The sequence below is a fragment of the Varroa jacobsoni genome, unplaced genomic scaffold (assembly GCF_002532875.2).
Source record: "Varroa jacobsoni isolate VJ856 unplaced genomic scaffold, vjacob_1.0 scaffold_367, whole genome shotgun sequence".
Classification (NCBI taxonomy): domain Eukaryota; kingdom Metazoa; phylum Arthropoda; class Arachnida; order Mesostigmata; family Varroidae; genus Varroa; species Varroa jacobsoni.
In genome coordinates, this window is record NW_019213269.1 from 138,368 (window position 1) to 158,372 (window position 20,005).

General features: G+C 39.4%; 2 protein-coding genes across 3 annotated transcripts in view; both read right to left on the reverse strand.

Moving 5' to 3' along the window:
• Positions 1–1,944: 1,944 nt before the first annotated feature.
• Positions 1,945–13,818, reverse strand: LOC111259780 (uncharacterized). 2 transcript variants are annotated; one of them, XM_022831992.2, is made up of 4 exons: positions 13,612–13,813; positions 12,056–12,128; positions 4,508–4,744; positions 1,945–4,365 (listed from the first exon to the last, which is right to left on the reverse strand). In XM_022831992.2, exons 1-4 carry the CDS (start codon positions 13,752–13,754, stop codon positions 4,219–4,221), a joined length of 600 nt encoding a protein of 199 aa, XP_022687727.1. In that variant the 5' UTR covers positions 13,755–13,813; the 3' UTR covers positions 1,945–4,218. The 2 variants fall into 2 exon arrangements, with proteins under 2 accessions (XP_022687727.1, XP_022687728.1); XM_022831993.2 differs by lacking the exon at positions 12,056–12,128 and having other exon boundaries at positions 4,508–4,713; positions 13,612–13,818.
• A 2,436-nt stretch (positions 13,819–16,254) lies between these two features.
• The window catches only part of Itpr (Inositol 1,4,5,-trisphosphate receptor), a 51,607-nt gene continuing 47,856 nt past the window's right edge, over positions 16,255–20,005 (reverse strand). Inside the window, exon 42 of the mRNA XM_086968017.1 lies at positions 16,255–19,477. Coding sequence (XP_086824143.1) covers positions 19,340–19,477 — 138 coding nt within the window. The 3' untranslated portion in view covers positions 16,255–19,339. The remainder of the gene's footprint in view (positions 19,478–20,005) is intronic.

Consider the following 20,005-nt stretch of genomic DNA (forward strand, 5'->3'; position numbering starts at 1 on the left):
CATTCGGTCGTAAACTACCGATTTGTGTCGCCATTTATTTTTAGGGAGAAGAACTGAGAAAGAATTGTCATTTTCAGTTGTTTCTGCTACTAAGAGAATATCGTTCGCTTATCGTGAGAATCCATCGGGAATGTATAAGCGTCAAGGGTTTAGCCGTAATGAAAAGAAACAAACATCGACCAAGTTGTCTAAGACCAGGATTTTTCACGGCACACAATATAGATGTAACGCCCAAAACGATAGTTGATGATATATAGCAATGGACGTTCTGCTATTGGCCCAATGGTGCTCGATAAAAGACAAATACGATTACACAGAAATAGGGACCGGAAGAGAAAATGGTTACCGAGAATCGCAGCATTTGATACGCGTACACAAATGCGCCAGGCACAATTAGATAGGAGGCCGCAATTTTCTTGTCATACCTAGCCTCATACAAATTTCTACTTTATTATTATTAAAGAAAAAGCCCCTTAGTCGGATCGATCCATTCTATCTACAGCATATAGGAATATTCACTCTCGGAAACGATGCGAAAAAGCAAAGAATATATATATCTTCGTATGGCGTTTCACGCGGAATTTTGCAGGCAATTGGGTACAGGCTGACAGTCAGTTAAGTTGAATCTTTCGTTGGCTTAACTTAGACTGCGCATTTAAATAGGCTCTTGCTTTCATTTTAAACTCGTTCCAGTATATTAATACTATCGAATAGCGTAGTTGGCACTTTCAGAAAACGATCAAAGAGCTTTAGATGTAAGCATATTCGTTGTCCTCACATTAACTTCCTGACAGCCTTTTTGGAATTCATAACTTCTCGTTGCTGTAGTTAAGACTACTTGAGGCAATTGCATTCTTTACAGGAAAACCCAAAATAAATTTACTACATACATATATATATATATATATATATATATATATATATTAATGTAAAAATACTTAAAAACATAAAAGACAGTTTGAAAAAATTACTGGTCTTTATGTCTCAAAAATAAGTGTCAAATTTACTACGGCATTACCAAGTAAAAGTAGTTACATCCGCAAGTGTGCGCAACAAGATACCATAAGCCTTACACACCTACTTGGTTATCACAAGGTATTTGACGGATTTTAAAATCGAATTACCTTTTTACAAATGTATATGCTGCTAAATGCTACAGTATTTTAAAAAGCTGTAGGTAAAAGCCGACCGAATGTACTTCAGACGAGGGTTAGCTGAAAGGAACACTGCTGTTTAGTCTTAGAAATCAACGCTCAGCAGTGAAGCTTTCAAATGTCTCAGTCCTGCTACAAGATATTGGTGGAGACATTAGGCAAAAAGGCCTGTTTATGTTTAGCACTGTTAGTTAGTTATTCAGTATATGTAAGCAAGTCTTCCGAATCACTTATTGTTAAGTATAGCAAAGACTTTCCTTTTCAAGAACCTGACGAAGGTTGTTCTTGCTGGATTTACCTGAGGTTTTTCCTAAAAGACTCATGAAACGGATGACAACTGTACAAGCAGCTATTAACCTAAATGAAACTATCTCCTTTAAATGTTTACTTCGCAGATCATTGTTAAGCAAAAGTTATTGCCAGCTAATGATTTGAAACAGCGTAAACGCATAATTGTTAGTTATAGTTATCATGGCAACGCATTCAAAGGAATGTATATTAGCCACGCGGACCACGCCACCACGAGCAAGGAGGCCCTAAGCGATCGTAAGTATATATGAATGTTGCAAACGTTTTAGGAGCGGAAACTGAAATGTTGAAGACCAACTAACTGGTGACCAGATACCGGAACCCGCAGGCTTTGCCGCAATTAATGAGGCTTTTTACTACGACAGAGCTGCGGTGGCCTAATGACATTATCGGTCAAAACTGGCATTTTGCACGTATCGCATTACAAAAACTTAACCCAAATACTAAAAATGCGAAGATTGAGTAAAAAATGGGCCCCACGTAAATTTGCTCCAGGATAGTTTAAAATGCGTGTGGTTTATTCCACTTGCAGTTTGCGAAACTTTAGTCAACGAAAAACCCCTTCAGGGCATGCGGTGGCCATAGACGAAACATGACTCAGCTATCGGTAGAGGCTAAGTCATGTTTCGTCAGAGGGACCAAGCAAGAGAATAGCGTCACCTAAGAGAGAGAAATAGAGTTGGATGGGAATGTCAAGTAGATTTGGACATAAGGTGTAAGAAGCATTGTATTTACAATGGACATCAAAATCATTTGTTACCATGAGATATTCGCTAAAAATGAAACAATGCATCCCGCCATCTCGGCTTCCTCAAGAGAGTCTACACTACGCAGTCTAGTTACGTGATGAGTTCATCGCTGCATGTCAACCGCTTCATGGATGAAGCAAAGAAATATCCAACCTAGGGTTCAGCCCGCCTATTCTCGCAATATAAATTCTTGAGATTATGAGATTTTCCATAACCTGAAAAGGGCAACTGTCCGGACCTACAACAGGTTACCCGCCCTTGGTTCCCTTGGATTGCAAAAATATTTTTGTTCCTAGCAGCGGCATTAACGCTTTTTGTCTATTTATAAAGATACGCCGCCGGGAAATACCCTTGAGCGTCAACGGTTTTTTGTCTGTTCTAGTTCTTTCTCTCGCTATCCTCAATGGACTACCGTTAGTTCATGGAAAACGTGTATTTGGAATACATACCGATGTGTGTGCTGTCGGTATCTATAAGCTTGTTTTATAATAGACTTTGCTGGATAGTCTTCAGACTAGAGAGAATAAACTTAGCATCGGTATTTTAGCATGGTTCAAATAGATTTGATAGTTTCATATGAGGATCTATTTCCTGTATAAAAAATCTGTTTGGAAAAAGCTCGTGTGGCAACATGAATTCAAGTGCGATTCGAAAGTATATGATACACGTTGTTATTTTGTTTTCAAGAGTCTCCGGCTCTCATGTTGGTACAAAGGCCGCCTGGCATATTGTGCAATAAATGGAATTTGTCATGAGAAAACCCGTCTCTCTTTTCTAAACAAGATCTGCTGCCCTATTAACAAAACACCTTGTGTCGTTTCTTTGTTATTAAGCAAAAAGGGCGTTTCCTGTGACCGATTTCTGCATCCTTTAATCATAGCCATGCTCTATTTCTTCGTATTTCTAAGCGTTTTCTCTGTAAGAAGGCTGCGGAAATTATAACAAGATACGTATCTAGCTCTTGATAAGATACTTAATAATAATTTACTCCTTTCCTACGTCTGAAGTAACGCAACGTGTGGCAAATGGTATGCGAAATTGTCTCATATCTGAATCCATGTATTTCGTACCGTTGGGAGTCGGGATCGAAGCACAGACAATGACACGACAATAAGGGATTCGAAATTCCAATCGACATTCCGTCTACGGAACAGCCGTCTCACGGAGTACAAGGTTTCTCTGGTTGAATAGTACCTATAGGTAAAATAGGGCAAAGAGGCTGTCGGACCAACATACGAAGCCAAAAAGGCATGTTTGACTTCTACGACGGCCATATGCCCACAAACATGTGTATAGACATAACAGTCTAAATAGATGCGTCCAGCGGCTCAAACTAGTGATTCTGGCTTTTTACAGCAGTTAGGAACTTTGCCGTCCAAGCTAGTTTCAAGTGCCTTGAACCACCTCAGGACGCTTTCGAGTTAAAAAAAAATATATATATATGTATATATATAGGTATGTGAAATTTAATTGGGATACCATTATTATAGGGCTAGAAAACGAATTGCCTCTATAAAAAAAAATAGCAGAAAAAGACATGTACGGTAGGATGCCGTAGATTATGGAAACATGATGCTCATTTTTGGGCAAAAACAACGATTTTTTTTTCTATCCGTTGTATTTGATTGTACCTGCATCATAGAACATTAGAATGATCATAACATATGCTGCAATATAGCCCCGTTAGACATAATACAAATTCATTTTCACCGACCTCAATAATTTAAACTTACTGACACAACCATTATGAAGTCTAACTTGCCTAGGCAAAATGATTATCGCTTATGTCCGCTCTGATTAAGCGAAAGAAAAATAAACAATATGCATAGAATAAAAATTACATTATAGCAAATTAGCTATATGTATAGCACCTAATGGTATGCAGTAATTGAGACAGTTGAAGCCGTTCCGATTTCCCTATAATGCCAGCCTGTTCCCTTATCTTGGCTGCTGTTAGGTCTAATAACGATGATCCTGATGTTTATCTGCCGTGTCGGTTTCGGACGTCACAAAGGTTCCTCGAAATCTTCCCGATTCATATCTCTTCTCGAAGATGTTGTTGGAGCGCGCTTACACGACGAGGGTGTTAAGTATCGGGATGAACTTGCTATTGATTTGTCAATCCCAATCATTGAGCAGTCTGAGATGTTTGTCTGTAATAGTAATGTTTTTAAGCGTATACGACTGAGAAATAAAAATTTCAATATATTATAAGGCCGATCATCTACCTTTACCTAGGTAAACTTAAGCAAATATCGTTGTCTAGTTTCAGAATAATGCCGGAGATTTTCCTACCTTTTTATTGACATGCTGAAGCTTAACTTTTTTCGGATCATGGCTCTCGTGCTCTTCTAATTTCACACAGACGATCGAATTCCTAGCGTCGGGACCATGAGGAAAGATTACCGGTGCTTTCCGGCCGCGCCAACAATAGATGGCCACGGCCAGGACAGCCCAGCCAACAACAAAGACAACCAAGCTACCAAGTAGGATGAGCCCGCCTACGGATGCGTGAGACGTAAGATCGATAGGCTTAAATATGCAGTAAATACGAAACATTAATTAATTTTTATGAATGAATTATATAAGTTGCAACTATATCTCTCAATACAGGCGATTCAGTGCAAAAGGACAAGCTGAAAACTGGCAAAGGTAAGCTTTTGATTTGGCAGAATTTAGATCGGATGTTAAGGCCAAAGTAGGTTGACAACGGAAACAGATGCTGCTTGAGTAGCAAATACAAATTTTGCCTAATGTGTAAATTTACTCTGCTGTTACGTGCAGACTTTTGTTCTATCTATTGCCTACTCTGTTGTGTTATATAGGTATCTATCGTAAATGATAGTGTTCATGCTTCAGCTAGGTACATGGGTATGTATGTCTTGACATCGTCCATTAGAAACGCATACCCCTGCCAATCGTATGCTACAAGCCATTAACACCATAGTAAGCTTGTCATCTGCCTTATCTGCATGTGTAGAACGGTCATACACTCAATCATAGGTATTATTAAGTAGTTATTGTTTCGCCACTTATACATCAACGGTCTTGTTCAAGCGTCTCTGATCTTCAGCAAATCCGGATGCCCTCACTGCGATGCAGTCTATCGAAAATGTACATCTAGCATTTACATAATTACGAGATATCTCTGAATATTGGTCACCTGTGTCAGCGTCGAGGTTCCAGTAAATTCTGACTATTCGTTTTGCACTCACATCAATAGAATATTTTTAATAACTGATGCGTTTATTGATATTATGAGTTCGTATTTAAAAATGCCTCCATTGACATCAGGCCAACGAACGACCGGTTTTGTCCCACTGGTGACCTAAACGTGGTGAACATTTGTTTACTTTGTATAATCATAGCCTGACGTTTGAAATAACCCTTTGAGTTAAGTTCATCATGAGATAGTTTTTACACTGTGAACTGAACTAGGCAGTTGCCTAAGAGAATAGTCGGGTACAACTACCCAGCTGTTCTGCCACAGCTTTCCAAGTATTCATGGTCCGACAATGTACTATTGGGAGGCGTTTCTCGATCTCATCGCACAAGGGTTGACCCTATCTAGAATTCGATTGTTACCAATCGATTGTCCGGATCCTTCTTTTAAGCTAAACTAGATAAATATGGGACACTGTAGTGTTGCGCTTTTTTTGCCTTCAAGACATTTTTACTCTTTCGAACTAATGTACGAAAATAATTTTCCATAAACGTCCATTAGAAGAAATTTCGCAAACAGATTAGAGCTAATCCGGCGCGCGCTGTTGTTCTTTCCGTGAGATGGTCGAAGCCTTTGATACAGGTTCATCTTGAAAACGGGCGTGTTTTTCAAGTGAGAAACGTGATTTGTTCGAGCCTAAATAGGCTTCTGTCCATAGCGATTAGGACAAAATTCGAAAACGATATGTGCATATATTGATCCTTTGCGTAGAATTCGCTTTACTTGAGCACACTAGTATGATAAGTAGTACTTTAGAACTAGTATAGTAAAGTAGTACTCTAGTAAGGTAGTAGGTGGTAAGTACAGACTCATTCGGATACTTGCTCGTCGAATTCCCCCTTCTCTTATCAAATGCGATTAAGGCACCGTTTTTCCGTTTAGGTTTCGTTGAAGCGACCTCTTGTCGCCTCGCAGATTTCCATTAACGTCGTTTTCCACATACGGCTCTATAAATCAGTTTTCTAATAGAACTCTTAGCTACACTGTCGTGCCATTGGCAAAGCATGCTTGGTAAGCGCTGGTCTGAGAGAGTTCGACCTGTAGCATGCACGGAATCTATGCGTGTTATAATATAATAATTAGCACAAACGTACACTTCGCCACATGCTGATCGTAGCTATAATATACGAACATAAAATACTATTTAAAATCTCGAGTGTCTAAATTATGAAGGGCATTGTCCATTCTCTCGTCGGGTCAATGAACGGTGGGCCTTATCTCAATTGGTAAGTAGCTCGAGTGGTCTGAATAGTTTTACAGATTTATGGGCCTGCGTCAACGCGTGGTGTTGTCGTCATCATTGTACATACATACATACATACATACATACATACAGATATTATAAATTACAATGACGACGCACTGCTGTCATGGATGAGATGAGAGAGTTCCAATAAGATACAGACACATTATTGCGTGACAAACGACGGGGTACCTGATACGGGCAAAGGTCGTGTACCGTGCACAATCGTTGAGAACGATAAATGTTTCTTTAACTCATGCTGTCGGATTGCAAGACGCGTGTAGTATATATTATTTACCTTAACTGTGTCAGTTTTCCGCCATAGATTTAGCTGGATCGTAATTTCAAAGCTGTGTCTTCTATCTGATTCATTGCAAGTCTGCAGTCAGACGTTCGTTATTGTTTGTAGACTAATATGTTTAGGCTTTGCAATGATCAAAAGTCACGTCCTGCATCTCATATGTAGTACTATTCGATACACGAAAAGGCTGAGTGAAAATGAAAAAAAAAAGTTGTTAGGTAGTAATATTTTTCCACTTCACCACCCAAGCTATACGTTTGGCTTACTCCAAGCATTATAATTATGTAAAAGTTACAGCAGAATTGAATTGAAGCATGAAACTATAACGTAACATCGTGAACGTAAGTTGACAATAGACGCATACAAGTTAGCCAGCCGAATATTGTCCCTTATAACATAGAAAAAAAAACGCATTCGAATTATGAAGTTGGCGCTGTATATCGTTTAGATCGAAACGCCATTCAGCTTCGAAAGGCAGACACCGCTTAAAAAAGCAATAGTTGGCACTGCTTGGCAGCATAAGATAGAGGTCAGATTAGGATAAGTTCAACCATTGTTCCCTGTATCGGCAAGCGGAAATTTTCAGGAGAGATTGAACGTATTAATGCTACTATGTACGCCTGCATTGGCATCGTAGACGAAACAAGGAAAGTGCTAGGAACCGCATTTAAGATGGAAGATTAACACTGGTAGGCATCAGCGATCCCTTATTATTATACATGGCGTTCTTGACTAAAATTTTATTGATCATTTTTCATTGTTTATGTCTCCGTGCAGCAGCTGGGAAGGGTTCAACTAAAACAATCTCAGTGAATGAACGTCTTATACCTGGTCAAGACAGTTCGTGACGGGACGCTGTTTTTGTAAGAAGCAAAACTCGTTGTTAAATGTCTGTTTTTTTAGAACGCGATAATTACTTTGTTGCAACTAACGTAGTTGTTGAAGTACAGCCCAACGATAAGCTCAATAATCTGTATGTTTCAAGCGATATGGTAAGCAGTTAATATATGTTGGAATACAGCAATAATATATCTTCACAAAACTAGTTAATTCCTACAGTGGGCCACCCATTTCGAAAACAAACGATGCTTTAAAGTTTTCCCATAAGCTTGATTCCTAAAAGATATTTGTGTTTGCGCTTTGTTGGCGCTGGTTCCAAAATCGTGTTTGCAAAACTTTTCAAATCGTGAGTATGAATTTAACTTTATTCGTGTATCTTTTTACAGTAACGTATAATTCTTGAGCTAACTTCGTTTAGAAAAGCCGAATGCAAATTGCTTCTGAGAAAGTATCTCCGTTCGGGACTTCATTACGTTCTAATTGATTTGTCTCAGGCGGGTTCCGGACACAGACCACACCTGCCAGTTCGGGTTCAACTAGATATATCTGGCCGTCTATATTTCAGCTAGGCTCCTCTAAGTAAATTACGGATAACAGCTACCGTTTGTCCACTAACGAATGGTGTATTTTCTGGCATTTACTACGTCCAACGATAAAATCTGTGGTTTATGTGAGAGTTACGGCTCATATCAATTCATATCGCCTTTACTCGGATATGTAAATAGGACAATATGGAAAATACAGTAAACAGGACGATTGGGGTCGAAGAGAGGAGAGACAATGTGAAACTGCGTCTTTTTTTCTAGACGATTTGCTTCAATGATACTTGTAGGCAGTCAAGTTACGATGCCGGAAGTTCCTCGTATGAAACAACGTATAACTTGGAAGTTGCATGTAGATTACGGAAAATTCATGTTGTCTACTTTCATTCATTTAAGTTCAAATACTATCTGCCTTGCACTGACATAGACGTTTTCGACTTTTTGGTCGGTATCTCCTTTCTCGAGAAGGCACAGACGAGAACCATTGCCATTCGGGTCTTTTTCGAGTTAGGCTTTATAAGAATTCTCTTTATTGTCGCAGTTTATAATAATTTTATCAAAAATAGCAGGAATGGAGCCTAGCTGGAGTGAACCTCGATCTACCGAAAGATTTGCTTAATCTTCTAATCACTTCAACATACTACATGAATAGATTTTTTGTTTATGGATTCATTAGTTTAGAGGATAGCAGAAGACTTTTTTTTGCCTGTCTTCCTTAGTTTGCATGCTCTGCCAAAGTAAAATGCAGCATCCGCTGCGAATTCTGTGCTTCACATCCAACCTCTGATAGGCTCGATTGGCTGAGAGCGCTGTCACTTTGCCCTCAGTGTCACGCATGTCAAGAGCAAGACTTACTGGGAGACGAACACTGAGCAGTAGCTCCTTTGGAGACATGTATCCTTTGGCTGCTTAGCTCAGTGAAATACGTGAAGCCTTACGCTGCCTTTAACCTTAGAGTACTCAAATATCGGCCTTATTGTTGAATTTATTTATTATCTATTTTTGCTTTATGCCTTGCCGCGTACGTGAATCGCAGCTAGTAAGAACTGTAAATTACCAAATGATGCTGCTGACAGATAACGACGTTTGTCAAAGTGTTGATTTAATTCGTCAAAATACTGTAACAACGAGAAGAAACCGCGCCAAAAAGGCAAAATTTACGCAGAGTAGCTACACCGGTGAGTCCTCTGCGGTAGCTCACAACAAACGTGTTCATCGTTCAACAGGAAAATTAGCTCATCTGCTGCGTGCTTGCTGCTTCAAAATTTGACAGGCACTCACTATTAAAGAGCTGTGTATACTTGCTTTTCGATACGCGGGAAAGCCTAGAGTTCCGTACCCTTGCATTAAGTTGAATCTAACAAAAGCTGCAGGCTCTTACTGTTTTGCCGCAAGAAAATTAGCCCAAACTTGTGTCGAATAGAAGCGACGGATCTTGTAAAAGTTTCCATTTCTTACACGCACAATGTAAAGCAGTGCTCCGCGAATATCTTGCGGTCGCACGATAGAAAAAGACCCGAGCCACACCGACTGCGACGAGACAGGTGTGGCAGCTGTGTACCGAGCTCCGCAAATTTGGACGGCGACTCGCATTCACCAACCTGGATAGGACGCTGCGGCGGAACGATATAAACTATTTGCAGTAAGTTTTTTCATTAACGCCGTGGGTAGAACTATTCCGTCCATGTTTGTTTAGCCTCGAGCAAGCTACCATGTGTTGAATGCAACATATTCAACTGGACTGCTGCACCTGGTCAATCCACTGAGGGAGATGACAGAAGAGAGCTTCTTTTCGGTGTCAGGACACGTCCCGAGGTACGTTAATCCCAAGGCCGGAGAAGCTACATCTCATTAGAAGTCATCGAGCGTACCATAAACAAGTATAACACCGCTACCGCGCACTGTTCGCATGAACTATAGCCTATAGGTAAAGCAGTGCTTGAACTGCTCGCACCGCTACCCCGGACAACCTGATGGTGCCTTATTCGAATGTTGAGATTACCTCCTATGGCATCTCGAAATGTGCGCGGATTGCGTTCGAGCGTTCATTGACTCAGTAAAATACTCCCGCGCCGGTTTGGTGTCAACGGGAACTGTTTCTCATATTAGTCAAATTCTGACCGGCACCGACTTTCATATATGAACAACATAATGCTAGACGTCAAATGACGAAAGCGGAAAAGGCACCCAGAATGCCAACGACGCCTTAGAGTCAACAAGGCTTCTCTGCTGCATCACCGATACGAGCGTTTACCTAAAGACGAGCAAACCGTTCTTAAAGAAAAACACGGAGACCGTTTTGGCGTAGAGTGACAAATCCGGATCCTCCTCAATTCTAACTAAATGAAGTAACGTGCGATTGGCCATCCGAAGCTACAGAAAGCACGAGGCATACTGATACAGGTGTGCTGACACGATCTGAGCTAACCACATCTAGTATCCAAATATTGCTTATTTTCGTAAAATAAATGATGCCTTAAAGCAACGGGACCTCAAATGCGTTCACTTAGTTTGATCCTTCATCTGCCCACTTTGTCTTTAGCGGATGAAACGAAACCTTTAGGGTTTTCCATTGTAACAGGATAGCTCAGTTACAATTTAATCTGCGAGACTGCAGCCGACTGTTTTAAAAAAACTCCGTAAAAAGTAGAAAGTCTCCATTCTGACTTCTCTCTCTCTCCTATATATACGTCTTTATATTAAACATGCTGTTTGTGCAGACAATTTTAGCTGCGTTATATATTCATATCTCACAGTAGCTCTAGCTTTGTTTACTAGGGCCGGCTATTTGGACGTCTCACGACTAGCACTCTTAGAGCAACTTTCTACCGGAGAACGTTAGGACAAAGTTCGATCTTTGAAAGTACGCTAGACGGCTCCGAAAAAAAACGTATGATCCTTGACTAACCTTCGCGATAAAATGGTCGTAAGCCAAAAAGTAATACCGGTCCCAAAAGCCGATGTGAAGATTTGATGAAGTTCGCCACTCTAAAGATGTATTTTGTAAAAAATTAGAACGTCAAAGCAAATTTTCAAGATATGTTTTTGGCAACAAGAGTACTGCCAGCACATTGTTTGCGAAATGTGTCTGATTGCACTGAATGATCATAACCGACTCTTCGTCCATGAAGCTGACAGACAAATAATAGTAACGATAATTATCGTAATTGGATGATTACAGCTGAGGATAGTCCTGCCAGCAGGCGAGTCAAACGTGCCTTACGAGTGGCTAAACTCTCTATGCAACAAGCAAAAAAGATCAATTTCGATGAAGAGTGCTACCTGCACGGCCCGCTGATCCGCTGGCTCCAGTCACACAGTGACCGATGTAAATTTATTAGGGTATCAAAGCAACGATTGTTGGCCAAAAAAATTGTGTATTTTGACTTCGTCGTCAATTCGATCGATCTCAAAATAACCGTTTCAAATAAAAAGTAGTAAAATACAAATTCAATGTCACGCTATGTTACATGCTACGAGATTCTACATTACTATTCAAATATAATTACTCTCTAATTACTGACTTATAAAAAAAAATACATTTTTAAATAGAGTAAGTAAATTAAGTGAAATGTTATACGTTTATTTGTATCTAAATTGATTAAAAAATTTACAATTGTATTTAATCACCGGAGCTATGTTACAATCTAAACATACCATGGCGTTAGATGTGAAGGCTAAAAAATATACTTACGAAAGCCTTGTTTGGATCTAGACTCGCCAAGGATCCGATTCTGGGTAGATCCTCCGTCATCGTTCGAAAGACGCTTTTAAACAACAAACAAGTTTTTTTTAACAGATGTAGAATATTGGCACAAAATCGTGATGCAGATAGCATGATTACAAACCACTCTGTCTATCGGTGAGGCCATAAAACTAACGCCTGAAACAATTTTCTGGTCGAATTTCATTCCCGCTAGTTTCCAGAAAAAGATATATGCAATGCTTCAGGATCTATATATGAATCGAGCGGGGCGTTCCGAGTTGCCGCATAAGTGCTTTTTAAACTTATCATTACTATTATCTCCACCATATGGTCAATAAAACTGTATAATGCTTAATCTTTAAATTCCTGGTTACCAGCCAGTCAAGTAGAGATCTTCTCGTGACCGCTAAAAAAATTCTAATGGGGTCCGTGTTACCCAGCGTCCTGACTGTCCGGATAGGTCGATCTTATGGTCACGTTTTTGCCGAAAGGACACATGTGACGTATTGATTTTTTGCAAGTGCCAGCTTGTTTTAGTCGATTTCTTCGCGCATTATGCTACTGTTTCTTCGTGGTTCAATTATTTCAAACTAGTTTGGTTTTCTTGTATTATATAAAATGTAGCCCAACTCCCGTCGTTTCTGCGTACACCGCTACGGAACAAGACGGTAAAACATCAATAATAGTACAAGCGGCTGTTGAGCCTTTTTCAAACTGGTAAATAACATTATCGGCAACAATGTTAGATTCATTCGTAACATCTCGTCTCCACTTGATAGATGCATTTTAATTAAGATTAACGAATAAATAAGATTAAAGAAGAGGAATTTAACATTATATATGATTAGCAGATCTGCTTACAAACAAAAGATTTTTGCTTCTACCGAATTTTCCACATATATAGCCATTTTCTAGAAAACGAATTTCGAATTCTGGACGCGTAAGTACAGGCGCCACAGATACATAATTCAATCTGTGTATATATGCGAGCACGTGAAGCTAGGTATTTCTAGTCTAGCGCACTTTCTGTTTGTTTGCCGATGCACACCCGGTAGTTGAGCTAAGTGCTAAGTTATCGTAATGATTTACTGAAGCACGACCTCTATACTATCTCTATAAACAATTAACGTCAGATTGACATTTCATTAGTCGAAAGAACATTTCGATCTGTAAAAGTAATTGTCTATATGATTGTTTACGTTTTCCTGCGTAGATAGGATCTTTCACTTTTTCTTTTCCTCTATATTATTAATTGAGACAATTAGTAATTAAGTTCGTCCTTTGATTTCGCCTGTTTGATCAGTAGCTAATATAAATGCACTGCTATAATACTGCTACGGCTCTACTACCGTACGATAGTAACGTCACGGTAATATCGTTACGCTAAGACAGGCCAAAAAAGAGAACTGCACGACTTAATGCACGATACGAAATACGGGGTGAATGCATTTTATTCTATGTGCTTCAAGACGGTACTGATCGGGAAACAAGCATCACTGCCGATCGGTGCATCAACAAGATGATCAAAGCGTTTGCATGCTTACCTAATCCAGTCCGATACGTCCATATGTAGTGACGCGGCATAATTTGCACAGTGCTTTGCTAATATCAGTTCGTGGGCTTCTCTATCTGTCGGTCTCTCAGTATGTCTTCGCTGCTGGCTAAAGCTATAAGGAAAGAAGATCATCGCATTGATAGACGTAGTAACGGCATACACAGTGTCACCGGTCTAACCCGCTCCACAGGAGAGGGACTCCGCTCACTCAAATGCTTAGAGCAAACCAAAAGGCAATGGTCATTCAACGCAGTCCCCTTCGTACACCATCGGGTCTTTCTACGACTGACATCAAGATCGTTGCTCCGTTTAAATGGCGATTACCAGGAAGACTAATGTTGATTTTCAGTAACCGAAATACGGCATGATAGTTGATATGGAAAAGTTCTTGGTCGAATCTAACAGTTTCATAAGCCTTATGATCTTATCTCTGTCGCTCGAGAAAAGCGAAATTTATCTACGTGATCACTTTCAAGCAGTATTGCGTACTACATAGATCGCCATAGAAACAGTCGAAAACTATTTAAGGTAAGGTGAAACTAAAAAGTGTATGGTTAAGCTTCTCGATGCTGAAACGAACAGGTAAAACATCTATATGCGAAGTTTCGATAAATACCGCAAAAAGTAAGCTGAACGGATTAATCACCAACATTTTTGACATCAGGTCTTAGTGATGACTCGAAGGAGGATAGAAGCAATACGTCGGTGAAGGCTTATTACCTTACTTAAATGCCCAGTATACCAACACTTTTTCCTTAAGTCTATAAATACGCGCTAGTGGTTTTGCGAGATTCCAGACCAAGATAAGGTGGCGCCTTAATCGTCGACCCATTTATATGATTAAAAACATTAGGCAGTAGACGGAAATCTATTCCTCTTGAGCATTGGTCACTACGTACCTTATTGCGCTCGGCTCAAGAAGCAGTTGACAGTGGGATATTGAGGACAAACACACATGTCATTATGTGAGTACAAATTAAGTCATTAGAAATAATATTACCCTCTGAAAACCTCGTTTACCAAAAAGCATCTTAAAAGTATCTGTAAACGTGCGGCTCAATGTGTTCGGCCTGTTTTGGTAGAATACAATTGTCTAAAGGCGGTATCGACGACAAAAAAAAGTGGGCATAGTAAAATCACTTCAATAAAAAGCTGCATCTTATAGCAGTACCGCGTACTAAATTTCTCTATACGCCGTCGAGTATAAGCTCCGGACCACATCGAAAATTAGATACCATAGAACCATTCGGCTATTTACCATAGGACACACGTCCCTTGACAGCAAATCAAAGCAATCAATTTTTGACGACCTCAGCGTTCAAATCTAGAAAAGGACTTAAGAGGAGCATTTACGTCACGGCTTGTCGTTGCCATTAAGGCTATCACGAACATACACATATACAATTAATAAACAATCCCCTCAAGAGTAATTATCTCAAAAAAAGATAAGTCCCAGATGTGGCCCAGTGTGCATTCCTCTGCTATCCACTCTTTCCAAAAACATTCATAGATTTATAGTTTTTTTTATTGTAAAGAGACGTCTCTATACATGTAGGCATCTCTTTCACAATTCCATAATCGAGTAGAAGTTCGACAACTTGGTTCGTATCGAAACGTATTTAATCCGTTTCCAGAATATTGAAAGAACGGCAGTTCTTTCTGGCGTACTTCGGATTTACTAAGCGGTCGATTACTATATATATATATATATATATATATATTTTTTTTTTTTTTTTTTTTCTGTTCAGTACATTTAGAGCAATTGCGCGCAGTGTTAGGTAACGGCATACCGTCTTAAATTGCATGCATATAGAAGAATGAAGTTACGCGTTGCATACGAACGAATTCTCTTCTAGCAGTTGCGTTTTTTTTCTAGCTGATCAGTTTTTGAAATATGAAAAATAACACAAATTAGTAAATGGATCATGTTCGTGGAAAACAAAACTTATTTGTATTAGTATATAAAATAGACGCAAAGGACTCTATTTGGATTGGAAAGGATTTGGTCGATACAGCCATTATGAAACATAAACGAACTGGGTCCAGCTCGAATATGTGACCCAATATGCTTACTTAGCTCAATTATGAGTCTTAAACCCTACGTAATGTATTCCAGTCACATATCGTTAAAGCGATAGACAAAGCTATCAGAAAATAGCTAGTATTGACGAATGGTACCTTTCGCTACCGCTCAAAAAAGAGGCGGATAAGCTAGACCTTGTTCTAGCAAAGTCGATTCAAGTGTGCTTTGAAAAATTTTATTATTATTATTTAAAGTATCATAGAAGCTCCCTATTAACTAAAATTTTTTGTGTATCACATCTCGCCGTAGTTTTTCTTAGCATATATTCCGTATAGGTTCATAAGTTACAGTGTTCAGCGCACCAATCGAGTACCAATTCTCACAGACTGATGTAGTAAGCCAGTAGATGTAACAAACATGCTGCGTCTTGCTAAATCTATTGTTTACCTATTTTAGGGCTGTTACCAGCCTGAAATGCGGACGCGAGAGCGTATTTACTCTGACCTATACGGTGACTAAATTAAGGGAATCCACTCATGTCCCACTGTTTTCTGTTGGCCCTATCTTTGACCACTAGTCGAATATATCAACAAATGATAGAAAGCGAACTTCAATATTGCCTTATAAGATCTCAACGCTTTATTGCAACGGGAACTAGTTCTATATATATATACAAGTCCTTCATTGTTATCAGTATTACTTGATCTTGTTTTCTGCCCTTCACTACATGTATAGTATGTGATACACCTATTCCGTGGCGTTTCTATATTGCACTCACTATATGACTACAAAATGAATAATGGACCAACCGACATCCTATAGTAACAAGGAAAAATTAACTCATGACAGCAGATTTCATCTTATCACCATTATGCGCGCCACACGATGCTTGACTGAGCCATTTTTTAAGAACCTCATGTCTTGCTTTTTGCCACAGCAAACCATGACGGGACCTGCGACGCTCATGGCTTGATAATGTGCATTTGCTCAAGTATATAAATTGCAGTAATTTGCTCACGGTATATATATATATATATATAAGCGAAAGTCGTTTGCAGATATGTCAGTGAACAAACTGATGTGGAAAAGGGTAGCTGCAAAAATTAACGGCAAGACTCTTCGTCATCAATCGTTCCCATAGGTCCTCCTCAATCCAATAGCCTGAAAAACAGTCTAGGCCTATTTGAATACTAACTAGACTACCAATAGGACCGGGCCTAAGAACAATTATATTATTGTTCTAATCCTTTTTCTGCGTCGAAAACGTTAGGTGTACATTTCATTATCGGATGTCTAGATCGTCATCATCTTACACTTCACGGTTCTAGATCAGGTCAGGTCGGGTCGGGCCAGGTGACCTATTTTCGGGAAATATTATTCGGGTATTAATAATTAATTCGAAACGACTAAGAGCTTATATATTACTACAGATTATGTTAGCATATAAGTGTGCACCGAATCATATATATGTATATAGTTGTTTGTGATAAGATCAGCTATCATTTGTCTGAAAATGCGACTATCTAAAAAACATTTTCGTAGCTACACGAGCATATAAACGTCTATGGATTAGCAAAGGGAAACAACGAAGTGTATCTTTTTCAAATAAACAAATTTTATAACGAAATAAAGAACTCGTGCAGAAAAATGGACGAAAGAAAAACGAGCGCAAAAACTTAGGACGTAGTCGCAATTGTTCTAATGTGTTATTAGGCATAATTAGGATAACCATGGAAAGCATTTCCCTTTCGTCGTGTTGTTTGCTTTGCGCTCTTTGTTTTTCCCGTACCAGTTCCATGCCGAGTATTACAATCGTATAAATGTTTAAAATAATGTCAAATCAATCTTCAAATCTTATATTCCAAGGCCTCATGCGTGATATTGTTTTTTCTTTGTCTCCATGATCGACTTACTCACGCATGCCTGCTGGCTTGCTTTTCACCAGGTGTACCTAGGGTGTCAACTGATTACCAAATAATCACCACTTAAATTTCTAGATCTCATTTTCTATGCTCCTATTCATATACTAGGTTGCTGGATTCCTATACTAGTAACTGCATTTGCCATTGTTTTTTCCTTCTTGGATGTATTTTGAATTTTCTATTCAAAGCAGAAAAGGACCCGCTATATGTGGTTCTATTCAAAGCGAAGGTTTTTTAATATCGATACATGTACGAAAACCAATCATTTTCGTACTATCAATAACTATAATTTCGTACTGAAATACTGTAACCTAATAAATCTAACGTCGCTTTAGACGAGCTAATAACGAGCTTTTCGCTTGTCTAGAGACTCTATGAATCAGCACGAACTCGTTTGTCTTAGAGTTCAATTCATAGGTAAAAGAGTTGTTTCTAATTCATTTCAGCCGCAGAATGGTTGTTCTGTGTTCCAGCTAGAGGGTAATTACTCTGCTGATCACAATCGCTCTATCTAGATCAAGATCAAAGTACCAGCTTTCACAAGGGCCTTGACTGACAACGCTTATGACTCCGTCGGCGTTATGTGGTGTACTTTCCCAGCTGTCCTATCCTGTTCCTATCTTACGCGTTTGTATACACGCCGATGGTTTGATGACTCTGATGCATACACGCGATTAATATAGATTCGCTCACTTCATATTGTATCTTTCCACCGTTACGTACTTCGACAAGACAGATTTTTATCGACGATAAGCACCGTCACACTAGTCTGATTAGAATCCCTGTTTTCAAACATACTTTTTTCGCCCTTGCCTCGTTTCTTTCACCCTGAAATCCTTCAACTGTGTCTTATATATCACTAATTTGACTTCGTTGTGAGGTACAATTGCACCACTCCTTCAAAGCAACACGCTTCCACCATCACTGCGGCAACTATACCATCTTTATAACAATTCAACTTGATACCATGCGTTGTCATCTTCGTCATTTAATAAGTTACTAGTCTCTTCTCTAGTGACGCGTCTCAGGCTCGACCCTATCCGCTTCCGCATATTCGAAAACCATTGCATTTTAAATATGGCAAGCATTCTCGTCACCAGCACACCTTTATCGGCATACTCATCATTAAAGGCGTGTAACAATTGCTGATCGTGCCAACTTAAATTGCTCAGAATAAGGAATAATGCTACTTTTTGAAAATATTGTCGCTTGCGGTATGTGCCATATCCTACTTACCAGATTGGGATCACGTCTTATGCTTTTTTATCATTTAAATCAATACCTTATCCATCGTCTTCCCGTATGTGCATAACCATCTGTTTTAACATACATAAATCGATTTTGTTTATCTGTAAATTTATTAACCCGTCACTACCTTCATACCTATTTAACCTTTCGACATCGTTGTTCTTTTATAGAGTTCGAAATGATGATAAAGCGCCTGAGTAATAGAGTATGAGGACTGCTAATGCCGCAAAAGTCCAGAGGGCTCCGTTTCCGTCTTGAAGTTCATGTTGCATCGTCGCCGTTTCGAGGCCGAGAGGAAATCTTGCGCAAGAACTTCTACGATAGTGCTTGGAGCAGTCGTCAGCTGTTGAACAACTGCCTTGTGATGACATTTTCTCGGTAGGTGACATCGGCGAACTCATACGCACGGATCGGAGTTTTGGGGTAACTGCCCCAGTGGGACTTATCATCTGGCCATTTTGAGGTGCTATGATACCTATTGAAGGTGATATCAACGGTGTTAAAGTGAAGCCGGATGCTAATTGTCAGTTTATTACGTTACCAGATACAGTCGATGAATGAAGGGTATTAGCGCTTATATTTGGATTAAGTGGGAGTGGTCGTGCACGAATAGGGCTGCTGAACAGGCCTAGCCGTTGGCGCTGTTTGCGATTCTCGGATAGCTGCATCCATGTGATTGAACGTGAAAAAACGACGGGAATAATAAACGTTAGATTTTTATTTGTTAAGGCACACATAACATAACAGCAGCAACAACAACAACAACAACAAATATGCATGCATTTGACGATTACTCTTTATTATTTGGCCAGTGACAATCGATTTGAACTCTTGAAACCTTTGCTTTACCAGCATTTGAAACGAGAAAAATGATCCGAGCTCGTTCAAGCTATGGATTCAATCATGCATGAAGACTTCCATCGCAACGCTAATCACAAGAATAGAACAGACTAATTAGAGTTGTTCAACAATAGGACCTTAGGTCCTATTTCAAGATACAAGGCATTAGAGTTGCTAGCAGCAAAGTTCGGCGGCAGCAGCAGCATTCAGAAAATGTTTGTAGTCCAGTTTAAAAATACGTTTACAGTTTCGAAAACAAACACATGCCCTTGTACAGACGTGACTACATTAGCCATACGCACACCGATATGAATTAGTACAGCATCAGACCAATCACCGTATTACCCACT

Coding starts and splice junctions, on each gene's coding strand:
- LOC111259780 (XM_022831992.2), bottom strand. CDS start 13,754: ATGATCTTCTTTCCTTATAGCTTTAGCCAGCAGCGAAGACATACTGAG. Junction 12,129..13,611: donor GACGTATCGGACTGGATTAG/GTAAGCATGCAA, acceptor GTTGTTTAAAAG/CGTCTTTCGAACGATGACGG. Junction 4,745..12,055: donor TAGATCCAAACAAGGCTTTC/GTAAGTATATTT, acceptor TGCATATTTAAG/CCTATCGATCTTACGTCTCA.